General features: G+C 33.2%; 1 protein-coding gene and 1 long non-coding RNA gene across 6 annotated transcripts in view; one reads left to right on the top strand and one right to left on the bottom strand.

Annotated features, from left to right (window-relative positions):
- The first annotated feature begins 238 nt into the window (after positions 1-238).
- Positions 239-6,877, top strand: LOC140040724 (uncharacterized). Of its 2 annotated transcripts, XR_011842766.1 has the most exons (4): positions 239-303; positions 2,138-2,221; positions 5,201-5,281; positions 5,866-6,877. It is a non-coding gene; the product is annotated as an uncharacterized lncRNA (long non-coding RNA). The 2 variants fall into 2 exon arrangements; XR_011842765.1 differs by lacking the exon at positions 239-303 and having other exon boundaries at positions 336-2,221.
- A 1,610-nt stretch (positions 6,878-8,487) lies between these two features.
- The window catches only part of LOC140040729 (WD repeat, SAM and U-box domain-containing protein 1-like), a 183,710-nt gene continuing 178,679 nt past the window's right edge, over positions 8,488-13,518 (bottom strand). For 3 of the 4 annotated variants that reach the window (XM_072086879.1, XM_072086878.1, XM_072086880.1), the window contains exons 10-11: positions 11,021-11,092; positions 8,488-10,095 (exon numbers count right to left, since the gene is read on the bottom strand). In XM_072086879.1, coding sequence (XP_071942980.1) covers positions 9,941-10,095; positions 11,021-11,092 — 227 coding nt within the window. In that variant the 3' untranslated portion in view covers positions 8,488-9,940. The remainder of the gene's footprint in view (positions 10,096-11,020; positions 11,093-13,518) is intronic. The other variant, XM_072086881.1, reaches the window with a different exon arrangement.

Here is a 13,518-nt window from a genome sequence, read left to right on the forward strand (position 1 = left end):
TTTACAGTATTCATTACAAAAACTGTAAATTTAATATTATGAGGATTATATATACCCTATATGTATGCAATGACATGGAATATTATAGGCCTACCCTGTATGTAATAATTACAATATAAATAATGACAAGAATCATATTAACATTCGGTTTTGCTCATCACTGCATATTCAAATTAGTATGCAATCATATTAAATTTTATAAAATTGTTATAATAATTATTAATGTTATACTATTGTAGGTACATATAGAGCAGTAACCTGAAGTGGCTAAGCAGATTTGGACCATACCTACCATCTATATAGGTAAGATTATTTTTCTGTTCAAGAAGTAGCAAATATTAAATTGTGTTTACCATCTATATATAAATTATGGTTAATTCTGACATAGGCGAGCACAATGCAAAAACTTCGGTACAAATCTCCGCCTTGGATACCTACCTTATCTATCCGAGATGTACCGCGAAACGTAGATTTGATAACATTAGTGTGCACGCCGACGCTATTGATATTATAAAGAGTTTTTTAACAACATTTATGATTTCAACATTGGATTTTCCTCTCAATTTCAATTCTTCCCGGTCAAAGTAATTTCCGGGTTTAAAATAAGTTCACCTTAGTTTCAAATATTTTCTCTCTTTTATACACAAGGGAGCAGTTAAAATAATAGATTTGACCCTAAAGGTGACTGGAAACAGGCACTTTCCATCAATCAATACAGTGTCCCTTTGGAAGACGAAACAAAAATTGGCCATTAATCATAGCCATTTCAGTTTTTTGTTTATTTTAAAACATACCACACGTGTGTGAAGGTACAGTAGTTAAATAATAGGAATTATACTGCAAATTAATAAAGATCAAATTAAATATACGCCATAAAGAATCAGAATATATTGTGGGGAATAGTATTATAAAATTACATAGGGAGATTTGATAAGACATTGAAATCCCGATAGCTGAGTTTTATTGAGTAAGCTTGCAGGAATAACTGTAGGCTATCTTCCTGTGTCCCGTTAGGACCGAGATGTCTGCCCATGTTGCAAGCCGTAATGTCTTCTTTCTTGGGCCCACTCTGTCACGGCAGTTAGTTTCAAAAGATGATTAAATTAAATAATGTATTAATAATTATTAGGATGGTATTCATTTGAATAAACGCCTCTCCAATAAAACATCACTTTGAATAACAACCCCCCCCCCCCCCCACACAACCCAACTATCTAATAAACGTCCATTCACATATTTATAATAACACAATTATACTATTTGTAGTAGAATTCACCGCACTGTTATCTGCAATTTACCAAGCATTTGTTATTCTTTTTTACCACTTTTCATATCTATGAGAGGATTTCATTTGATTATAAATGTTACCATATTATTAGAACTAAAAACATATATATTTAACATATATCCCTCGAATAAGCACCTCCCTCAAATGACCTCCGCCTCCCCAAAGGGCCCTACCAAACAATAAAAACTATACTTTAAAATGTTATTAATCATCTAAAACACTGTGAAACAAAGTAGTTCAGTTTTACGAATGTCAAGCATTTTCAATAATGGTAACCGACAGAAAATGTATAAGGAGAACATTATCATTCCGAGAACCATCGTCTACACTTCCTAGAGGGGGAGCGAGCGAAGCGAGCTCATTAACAATCAATCACTACCACTGGCTGGGTAGGCTAGGCCTATATTATAGGCCCTATTTTTATTTTAATATACTAGCTAGACCTGTGCTCTCTATCACTAGCAGCAGCCTACAGAGAAGCAGCTTTCCAGTTTATTTAGCCTAGCCTAGAGCAATTAGGCTAGGTATAAGTAGGCTACCTAATTAGGCTAGGCTCTACGCCTATATAGGCCTATTATTATTTAATTATTATTAATTTTTGTTTAATATATTTACAGTATTTATTTAAATAATGTTTCTTATGAGAATACCTGGTTATATATACCCTATGCAATGACATAAGGCATATATGCCTACCCTGTATGTAATAATTACAATTATTATAAATAATGAATTTTAACATTCGTTTTTGCTCATCACTGCATATTCAAATTAGTATTTATGCAACCATATTACATTTAATAAGCTAATTTTAAGTAATTCTTATAATAATGTTTTACTATTTTTGAGGTACATAGCGGCAACCCGAAGTGGCAAAAACATTTTAAACAGATTTGGACCAATACCTAGCAGCCTACCATCTATATACAGTAGGTAAGTTTATTTTACTGCTCAAGAACTAGTAAATTTTAAATTGTGTTTACCATGCTATTAATTTTCAATACAGGGATGTCACCACGCTGGTCGGCCCCGACCAGCTCTCAACATTTCCGACCAGGATTTACAGGCTGCTGACCACCACTATTATTTATTAATCATTACGATATTTATATTAGGCCTAGGCCTAACTAAAATTCGTACTAAAACATTTTACCTAGCACATCATTAATAACAGACAAGCTAGCCTCATATAGAAAAGACAAAAGACTACAGCAAATGTTTCCGTGGTTACGTACGTTACTTTATTTGTAACACAATACCAGGCCTACCCTGCCCTGGTATTCATTGTTACAGCTTGTGAGTCATGGGCCTCATGGCGAACAACGTGGAGTGTTGACAAAGTGCGAGGCAAGCGAGGCATGCCGAATATTTGTGCGAGGCATCATTTTATCATTTCCAAAAGTGCGAGGCATATAGTTTACAATTTCAAAAAGGTGCGAGGCATAATCTTAACGTGCTATTATGCTATATTATAGGCCTAATAATAATCAATCGATACAAGCGTATCTAAATAGATTCGTGTATACACTCATCATGTTGTTTATTTTTATGTAACGATTGTTTTTTCATTCAAGTCATATCGTGTCAAATTTTACTTTTACAAAAGTGCCCAAACTACGGTTCAAAAATCTGAACGGCAGTCTTCAACTTTCGATAAACAATAATTGTTATAGCGACACACTCATCAAATGACTGCAATGTTTGTTGGCATTTCGAGCGTGTTCACTCACATGTCTCTCGAACATAGCAGAGTGAAAATAATATTTTGTCACACCCCTGCGCCTAGATCCGGTAGACCCGAGAGATGGAAAATCCCTCTTTACTATTTAGCAGGTAGCGGAATGATTCAGCCCTCAGCTCAGAGGAGTGTGGCGCATTCCCCTCCTATAGCACGTGGTTTCAGCAGCAACGCACAGACTTCTCTCTGAGCGGCGTGCCAAAGACATTTTTGACATTCCATTCTCTAGGAACAACACGTGTACCTCTCTCCCAAATAAGGTGAACACCGATTGCCAGGACAAGTTCAATAACTGGCGGTGTTTTATTTATTTTATTTTTTTTATTTCTTTATTCGAATTCATAAAATAACACAACATAAAAAAAAAAAATACAAAGAATGAATTCAGGGTAACACAAAAAAGTAACCAAAGGTCAAACTTATTTCCATTGTGGCCCTTAATAGTGACTGTATCATTATTAAATATTACACCAAGTGAATAAAAGGTAACTGATATGGCGATCCAATAACATGCCGCAAAGAAAAAAATTGCGACAGAATTCTGGAGCGCGTGTGAAAAAAGACTTACGTCCGACAATTGTAATACTTGGCCTAAAATTAAACTTTAGCTAATATGCTTAGCCCTAACCTAGATAAGAGGCCTATGTAGAAAATAATTTAATCAATTTTGATATAATAATAATTGGTGTAATATTTAATAATGATACAGTCACTATTCCTGTTTTAGTAAGCTAGGTATATTACGAACGATTTGTATTTATTGTTGTCCATGTACGTACTAATAAACCTGGCGCTAGTTTCCTTCGCTTGTATTTTTACTCCAAATTTGATAACTAACTTTATCGTGTGAATACCACACCTTAGAAGTATACCTCATGAGTACTTTAATAAAAGAATCACATAAAAAGTAACAAATAAATCCTTAAATTAATGATTTTACAGGCGTGTTTCTCGCACACTGTTCGCGAATTTCACTTATTCAATGTTCAATATTTTTGTTTCTATGGAGCGCCAAAAGAGCAACGATAATAGAGGACTAAAACTCAGTGGAATGCGTCAATTTCTCATGCATTTATTGGTGAAAAACACGTTTTATTTCAATATATTTGTTAATTTGTCAATAAAAATGCTGTAATATGTTACTGCTGATACTGTTCTGTTTTCAAAGAATAATAATCGATCCTAAATCAACATCACTACCTAGTCTAGACCTAGGACATCCTACTAAGGATATTATGATGAATTTTTCTATTTTATTCTTTAAAAGGTTACCGAAACCGTGTACATTATCAACAGTACACCGGTGAACAGTAACATTTTTCCTTACTGACAGTGACAAAATCTATTGAAATTGTACTTGATTTTCACCAAATAATGCGTTAAATATAAATGGATTCCACAGAGTTTTTAGCCCTCTAATTAATTTTGCTCTTTTGGCGTTCCATAGAAACCAAAATATTGAACATTGAGTGTGCGAAATGCGAGAAAAACAACGTCTGTAAAATCACCAATTTAATGGATTTATTGTTACTTTTATGTGATTTTTCTTCATTAAAGTAGGCCTACTAATTCTAAGCTGTGGTATTCAGGATAAAGTTGGTTAAAATAGGCCTACAAGGCAGGTGCAAAAGGAAACTAGCCTAGCGGGCCTAGGCCTAGGCTACTTCAATTTCGGTGATTTCCTGCCTTGCAATTTTGAGAAATGATAAAATGATGCCTCGCATTTTTTGATGATGGTAAAACGATGCCTCGCATAAATTTCTGACTTGCCTCGCATGCCTTCCCTGCCTCGCGTGCCTCGCTGCCTCGCACTTTGTTACTACCCGCAATAGGCTAGGTATTAGTAGGCTACCTAATTAGGCCTAGAGGCTCTATGCCTATATATTATTATTTAATTATTATTAATTTTTATTTTTAATATATTTACAGTATTTATTACAAATAATGTTTATTATGAGGATACCTGGTTATATATACCCTATGCAATAACATACGGCAAATACGCCTACCCTGTATGTAATAATTACAATTATTATAAATAATGAATTTTAACATTTGTTTTTGCTCATCACTGCATATTCAAATTAGTATGTATGCAACCATAGTAAATTTAATAAGTTAATTTTAATTAATTCTTATTATAATGTTATACTATTACTATTACTATTTTTTAGGTACATATATAGCGGCAACCCAAAATGGCTAAAACATTTTAAACAGATTTGGACCAATACCTATACCTACCATCTATATAGGTAAGTTTATTTTACTGTTCAAGAACTAGTAAATTTTAAATTGTGTTCATTGTGTTTAACAATCAATCACTAACACATGTACAGTACAGCAGTAGTACTATCAATCAATAGTAATTAGTTAGTAATTGAAATATAGACATACTATAGTATTACTTTTACATATTCATTATCATTACCGTAGGCATTGTTAAAAGGAAATCAATACAATGCAATATTCCTTTAACATTTAAAAATGTACAATATTTTATGATCATTAATGTTAATGAATCATTCTTTGTTGGCTTTCTTGCATTTGTTTCATTTTGTATCATTGGAGATGTGAAAGTCAGATGAGTCTAAGTTTGACTCTAATCCACACTGCTGTTTTGTGACGGTTGAGTTTGGCATGTATTAGCTCCCCGCCTTGCTCAGAGACCACCTTCCATTCTCTCATGAATACAATAGCATGGTGCTCAAGCATATGTAGCTTAGGCTGTATTACACCTGGTGCAATATGCCTGTATTCTGCTAAAAATACTTGTATGATATTTTTTATGTAATTAAAAAATACTTAATTTACACATTAATACATTTTATAATTTCAGAAATTTTGTGATGAAAAAGTCAATCTGTGGTGACTGTAGAATGGACCCGAGATCTGACTATCTTAGACATTTAAATAATAGAAAGTTCTGACAATTTTGTTGAATAGAAATGTACAATGTATGATGTAATCTTAATTGAAAATTGGCGCTTTTTAAACTATGTATATAAATTAGGATGAGAAAACAGTTATTTGATTATGAGGTATGTTCATTTAATTAAATTTGTTAGTATAAACTTTCAAAAAGAGTGAAGATATAAAGAAGCAAAGCAGATTATGGAGCAGCTGTACCAGACAAAAAACTGTTCCCTTAAACGCCAGTGTGTTCTTTCACTTGTGAATGTAGTTTTGGCCCAGGTCATAGTTGTTGTTAGTGTAGCATGCCAAGAAATTTGGTCCATGCCCTGTTAATTTAAATGTTAGCGTGGTAGTATACAGTATCCATTGAAAATTCGCGAATGGCAGGTTGTATAAATGTATATAGGTTGTAATTTTACATTTGTTAGATTTAGTGCAAATTTGTGATGGTTTTCATATTTTTTAAATTATATTTTTTATCCTTTTCTTTAAATTTTGTTCCACAACAGAAGCAAGTAGAAACTGTGTTGCCTACAAAAAAGAAAAGAAATTTTAATTTTACCAACCTTTAATTTTATATTATATAGTATTTTTGTATAGGCTTTAATTTTAAGGGCCTGGTAGTTAGTAGTTTTACTAAATTTTTACATTTATGATGAATTATATTCAGTTGAAATAAATACAATGATAATAATTAAGCTTATTATTTAATATATTGTAAATTAAAATGATGTATAGCATGATTACACTACTTATACGTACCAACTAGGCCTAGTTGCGTACAGCCTAGCGAGCGGTTATCAGCCGCGTTCATCGACCTCTCGCCAAATACGCTGTTTCGCATTTAACAAAACAGTCGAGTTTTTAAATGAAAATTTCTTGAGATTTTCACCGTCACCTCCTAACAATTCAATGTCTCATGTAAGCATATATAATCAAACTTTTACCTAGATTTTCCAAGTATTTATGAAAATTACGAATAAAAACAAAAAGTGTACAATTTGACAAGCATTTTTTCAAACTTTCCATTGTTTACATTTGCTAGGCCGATCGATGTTAATTTTTAAAACTTCCGGGTGTAAATAATTTCGTAAACTTGGTGTTATGCTTAATTACTTACTATTTCCAAAAAATCGGTAATTAAAAATCTTATTTTCTAACAAATAGTATAAAAATGGTTTTATAATATTTATGACGAAATTGATTAAATTAATTTAAAGTGTAGTTATAAAAGTTGCAAATGTCGCGAAAGTTGAACGCGATTCAACCACTCGCGCGGCGTCACGCTCAGGTACATATCGCCGTCTGACAATATTGAGGGCGCTTGACTTTTTCTATTTATTTTACATTGGTTGAAACAGCTGTGTATGGTTATATACGATATTCTTAACGAAACGAGCCTCTCAATTTTCCAGCTAATTGTAGGCCTATTATTATTTATAATCAGGTGGTTTAGTATTTTGTAGCAGACAAATTTTAAAAGCTTTTATCATATGAAAAATGGTCGGTCAAAATCTGTGTAGTTTTCTCATCTCTTCACAGTAATGTTTTTAAAACCTCTTCAAAATAAAGCTAATATATAAAGAAATACAATAAACATGCACCTCTAATTCAGGTCCATGCAATAAGTATCACATTTTTCGATTGGCCGCTTACAAAAAATCTCATTTTTAGTATAAAAATGTGCCCGCAGCTGCTTACGGTAAGCACCAAATGCACTAATTAGATAGGAAGAACAAACAGGCTTTTCAAAGTGCGTCCGTTAAGGGAGGTGGCCACTTACGGGAGGTGCCTGCTGTAAATAAAATATGGAGTTTTCATGAATAAAAATAATCACAGAAGAAAGTGCTTACGAATATGACCTTGTGAAACGGTAATTTGAAAATGCAAATAAGGCATGCCTGCAAATAATCTACAAATTTAAATTTGTCTTAAGAATTAAGATAAATATGCAAAATCTAAAGAATATCTCAATTTTAGTTACCATAGTAACTGTTGCTATGCATAACTAAGGGAAATTAAATAATTATCAGGTAATTATTAATTAATAATTAATACTGAATCCAACCATCACAGTAAAAAAAATATAGAATTTAAAACCAATATTTAATAAAAAAGTGTGATACATGTATTTTACATGCTGACCTTAAATGAAATGAAATTTCACATCAGGGCTTCAATATTTGTTATGTAGCATTAACATACCTGAGTAGGCCTATATCATTGACTTTTGATTGGTTCTATTTTGGGGAGGGGAAAGTGGTGGATCCAGGACTTTGAAATAGTTAGGGGGTTGAAGGCGAGGGTCTAAAAACTTAACTTTATGTCCTATCTTTTGCATTGCAATTTTTAACTTTGGGTGGGTGGGGGCTTGGAGAAAGGGGAGGGGGTGGGATGGAGGAGTTTGAATCCGTCTATTCATTGGGGCGATGGTAGCGGCAGTGTGGGTGGTGCTTGAATGCATGCATTTGACACTCTATAGTGGATGATCGACCAAAGTGTTGCAGTTTATCTTTTTGTGGTTATAGTCGGGGTGGGGGGGGGGGTGTGGTAGTCGAAAGTGGTGGTGGATGGGCATGTGGGATCTGCTAATAAAAGAAGTAAACAAATGAAAGAGGAGTTTCAAAATAAGAGAGGAGTAATCTGTTGCAAAGATTAAAATTCACAACGATCTGATAATTTATTCAAATTTCTAGAGGATATAACCTATAAAATGACTGGGAACTGGGAATTACAGAATTATATAATTAAAAATATTTTTTTTTTCTCACAACACAACTAGAACTATATAAAACATTAAGAATTTTTCTGACCAATGAGTTTCAAATCAAATAATCAAAGAAAATAAAATGTTTTTACTAATATACCATGTTTTTTTTTATAAAAATGCCTATGTTTCTCGCAACACTGCTTGTAGATTTAAAAATTACCCCAGTATTTTATTTTAGAAATCAATTATTAAACATTAGTACTACCTATTTGTAATAAATCAGCTAAAAAAATACACCACTTTGGGCGTTATGGTGAAGTAAAGTTTAGTTGCATTGAACAATTTAAAAAAAGTGAAAAACACCCCTTTTTAAATAAATGGTATCTCCCAAAGTATGAAATAAAAAATAAATTAAAAAATATGAAACAGGTACACAATGCATTGTTATTATGCATAAACTAATTATTTTTTATAATTAAATGAACAAAACAAAAATATCGTTCATCAAAATAGTACCAATATCCATTTTAAAGAACAAATTTGGCCGTTGCCATGGAAATATACGTGTGAAATAAAAAATACTTCATATTTGATTTCTCTCAACACATATATAGCCATGTGCAAAATTTGAAAGAAATCCATTTTTTTGAGTCTGCCACTCTTTTTGATATTTCTTTGATTCTTACAGACAATGGCTCTTAATGTTCCACTCAAGTCAGTGATTGGATATTTACCAATTATAGATGTGGACACTGTGCTCACAATTCTCAGAGGATTGTTCAAATTGCGGAAAATTAAATTCGAAATCAATATATTAATGCTGTGAAAATGTATGTATGCATATATCACAATGGGCAGTTATGAGGAACAGTTTTTATATTCTTGCTTACATAATAAGAAACCAGTCTGAACTTGTTTGTAACTTACATATAAGTATAGAAATATCAAGAAGTTATAAAATAATAAATCAATAAATGAAATGGGAGTAGACCTCCTAATATAAAATTAACAATATAAATAACAATAGTTCATTCTTATATAGCGCATAATTATAAGCAAGCTCTCAATGCGCTGAACAATATTACCCCAGTTGTGTCTCTTTAACTGGGTACTCATTTATACACCTGGGTGGAGAGAGGCAAACGTAAGTAAAGTATCTTGCCTACGAATACAAGCAATGCGGCGAGAATTTGATTCGAACCTCGGTCTCACGATCAGTAGTCCAACATTCAACACACCCTCACATAATATTAAAATAATTAAAAGCATAATTGCCTTTAAAGTTAATCTAAAAAGTGTCACTTTTTATAATCCTCTGAATTATAGCCTTTAGACTTCTATTAGGAGTTAGTTGACAGTTTATCAGTTGTGTGTTAGTCATTGGACTGGTATTGTTCCTCTGTAACCATGTTTCTATTGAGTTGCGTTCATAAGTATATCCATCTAATAAAGTAACGGTAATAAACATAATATATATATATTTAAGTGTAGATAGAAAACAAAATTAAAATCAAATATTTTGAAACTGCCTCAATATAAATTGAACATACACACGATACATACATACACAGACACATAATTGTAAATGTTAATTGTTAGGTATAGTGCTTTGTATCAGTACTCTCAGCAAAGTATGGCGGAACAGAGCAATAGTCATCAATTGTATGCACGCACACCATGAGATCAAATTGATACGCCCTCATCTTTTAGTATGTGCATTTCATATATATACCTGTATTGAGATTGTCAATTGTCAAAAACAAACATTTATGATGAAGCTCCAAAGCACCCGTAAATTGTTTATTTCGATCAAACACGAATACTATATTCGCTCAGAAAAAAATAAATTATTTCCAAGTAAAAGATGTTTCTCAAATGGGTGTCTTGAAAACTAAATTTTTTTTTGTATATTAACGGGCGGCATCCTCTCTGTATATATATATATATATATATATTCCTGTCCACCCAGGCAGCACTTGCCAGCTTTATATTATGACGTTATCCAAATTCCTTCACTTGCACTGATGGAGGGCTAGTGCCCGAAAGCTCTGCTAACTTTTCTGGCTGTTTACTTTATCGTTTTGATTTAGCTTTTCGCTTTTTTGTTTGTATCTCCATTGAGATCCAGCCACTGATACCCACAGCATTGTCATTTTTTTCAGTAATTTGCCTTTGGATTTATATATGTATCTACCGTATATATATATATTTTAAAATGTATAACATTCAAAAAGCTTTAACTTTCAAATTTAATATCACAGGTAGATAGCAATTTTGGAAGGAAATTATCTGAGTAAAAACATATCAACGTGAACTGGCCATATGTTATTTTGCAGCACAACCTTTTAATATAGATTACAAAAATTACCTGCACATATGACTGGATCTTTCATTATCTCTCTCGTGATTGGGCAGTGGTATTCATCAGGAATGTCCCCATCTTATAAAATTAAATACATAATGACATTTCATAAAAAAGTTGAAAGAATTGAATTTGTGAATTTCTTTTTATTCATTCATTGATTCATTAATTAAAAAGTACAAAGCAAATACAAAAAGAGTTAAAAAGGAAAACAAATTTTTATAAAACTAAACATTTAAAAACAGAAAAACGTGAGTTAAAATGTTTAAAAAAAGTTTTGAAAGGTATAACAAATATTATATACTCTAAACTATTCAAATAATTTCATTTGGACTCGTATCACTATTTTTTGAAATAAAAAAAAGTATTGTTACATACATTTTTGGCTTAGAAAAAAAAGAAACTTCATCAAAAATTAATCATACGAAGGTAATTGTTCAAATAATTTCAATTACCTTCGTATGATTAATTTTTGATGAACAATTACGATTGAAAACGAATGTGTCAAAACCGTGCGGCAAGAAGAAAAGTTGGTGAGGAAGGTTTCGCCCGAAAAGAATCATCTCGTTTTCGCAAACAAGAAGGAATTATACCACCAAGTCTTCGCATAGAATGCCCTATAAAATCAAATCGAGCCAGAGAAATAGTTAGCAAAGCTCAAAAACAGCTTCTGAATGAGAGAATCAACATCACCTCAAATAATATTGCTAGGCTGAAGGGGGAAACTACACGTAAGAGAAAACGCTAGAGTAGAGGATGAGTATAGGAAAATTATACACGATCATTTACTACAATCACAGGAAGGAGAATACATACGAACATGTACACGCCATCAACAAAAACTGAAGGTATGGCTAGATAAGTCAAAAAGAACAGATAGTGAGAAGAGTGCTGATTTAAGTGGACAGCAACTAAAAAAGTGGGTCGTAAACTTATCTAAGAAATCGCTAAGTCAGGATGAAACCACTGTGGGCCTCAATTTCGCAGTAGCCGACAATAAAAACAAGCCCATTAAAGACATCGTAGTCGCTACAGAAATGGCTTGTAAATTAGTCCCTAAAGCAGAAGGTGATTTGTTAATAGCGAAAATCACTAACATTGCAAGGTCCACAAAACTCCATCCAACATACCCGCTAAGGAAAGAAGGGCATTAGACAACCAAAAAAAGGACAAAACCATCATGATCCTGTCGGCCGACAAAGGTCAAGCGACGGTTGTAATCAACACCACAGAATACCTAAAAAGGTCAACACCATGCTTTCAGACATACGAAAAACTCAAGAACTCATTAACGCATTAAAGAAGGAGGATAAGATCACACCTACCCAGAAAAATATATTATTCCCCACAGCGGAGGTTACCCCAGACTGTACTGTACTCCCAAGATACATAAGCCTAATTGGCCCCTGCGTCCGATCATAGACTACACGGGGTCTATTTGCTATAACCTGTCCCGTGGCTTGGCAGAACTACTAGTACCCATGGTAGGAAATACAGAACACCATGTAGAAAACTCCAAGAAATTGGTCAATAACATCAAAGATATTCAGCTGAACCCAAACGAAACATTTGTTTCTTTTGATGTTACATCATTATTCACGAAAACACCTGTGAAGACCATTATAAAAAAAAGATTGTCTGTGGATGGAGGTCTAAAAGAAGGAACAAACTTGAGCGTTGAAAACATCATAGAGTTATTAGAATTTGTCCTAACCACCACATACTTTTCTTTTAACAATATCATCTTCAGACATCATCCTGTGTCATCCTCTGGTCGCTAATATGTACATGGAATGGCTGGAGGATAAAGCTATCTCGAGTGCCACACCTGACAACAAGCCTCGCTTCTGGAGAAGATATGTCGACGACATCCTGGCAATCATCCCCAAAAGGCACCGTCAATGCTATGAACCATCACATCAACAACATAGACCCCTCAGGTAACATTAAATTCACTCACGAACTCATGACAGACAACACTATACCATTTCTAGACACACTCATCACAGTACATGAACAAGGCAACATCACCACATCTGTCTATAGAAAAGCCACTCACACAAATCAATACCTTAATTTCAACTCACATCACCCATTACAACATAAATTAAGTGTGGTTCGTACATTGATAGAGAGATGTGAAAACATTGTTACCACTGAAAATGAGAACAGAAATGAACACCATACAAAAAGCCCTAAAAGCATGCAACTACCCGGATTGGTCCATCAAAAGAGTAAAAGAACAAAGGAAAACGAAACAACAGGAGAATAAAGGGAATGAAAAGAGAGATGACCAATCTAAAGCAAGAGTTAAGGTCTATCTGAAAGGATAAAAATAACTATGCTAAAACATCGCATTAATGCCTACTACAAGCCTTTCAACAAAATTTGGGATCTCGAAATGCTGGTCCATCTGAAGAATAAAATCAGGAAAGAGGATACAAGCGGAGTAGTGTACAAGGTCGGATGCAGTAATTGCAGTGCTATATGTATGAGAAACAGAC

Source organism: Antedon mediterranea, chromosome 2 (genome assembly GCF_964355755.1).
Source record: "Antedon mediterranea chromosome 2, ecAntMedi1.1, whole genome shotgun sequence".
Taxonomy (NCBI): domain Eukaryota; kingdom Metazoa; phylum Echinodermata; class Crinoidea; order Comatulida; family Antedonidae; genus Antedon; species Antedon mediterranea.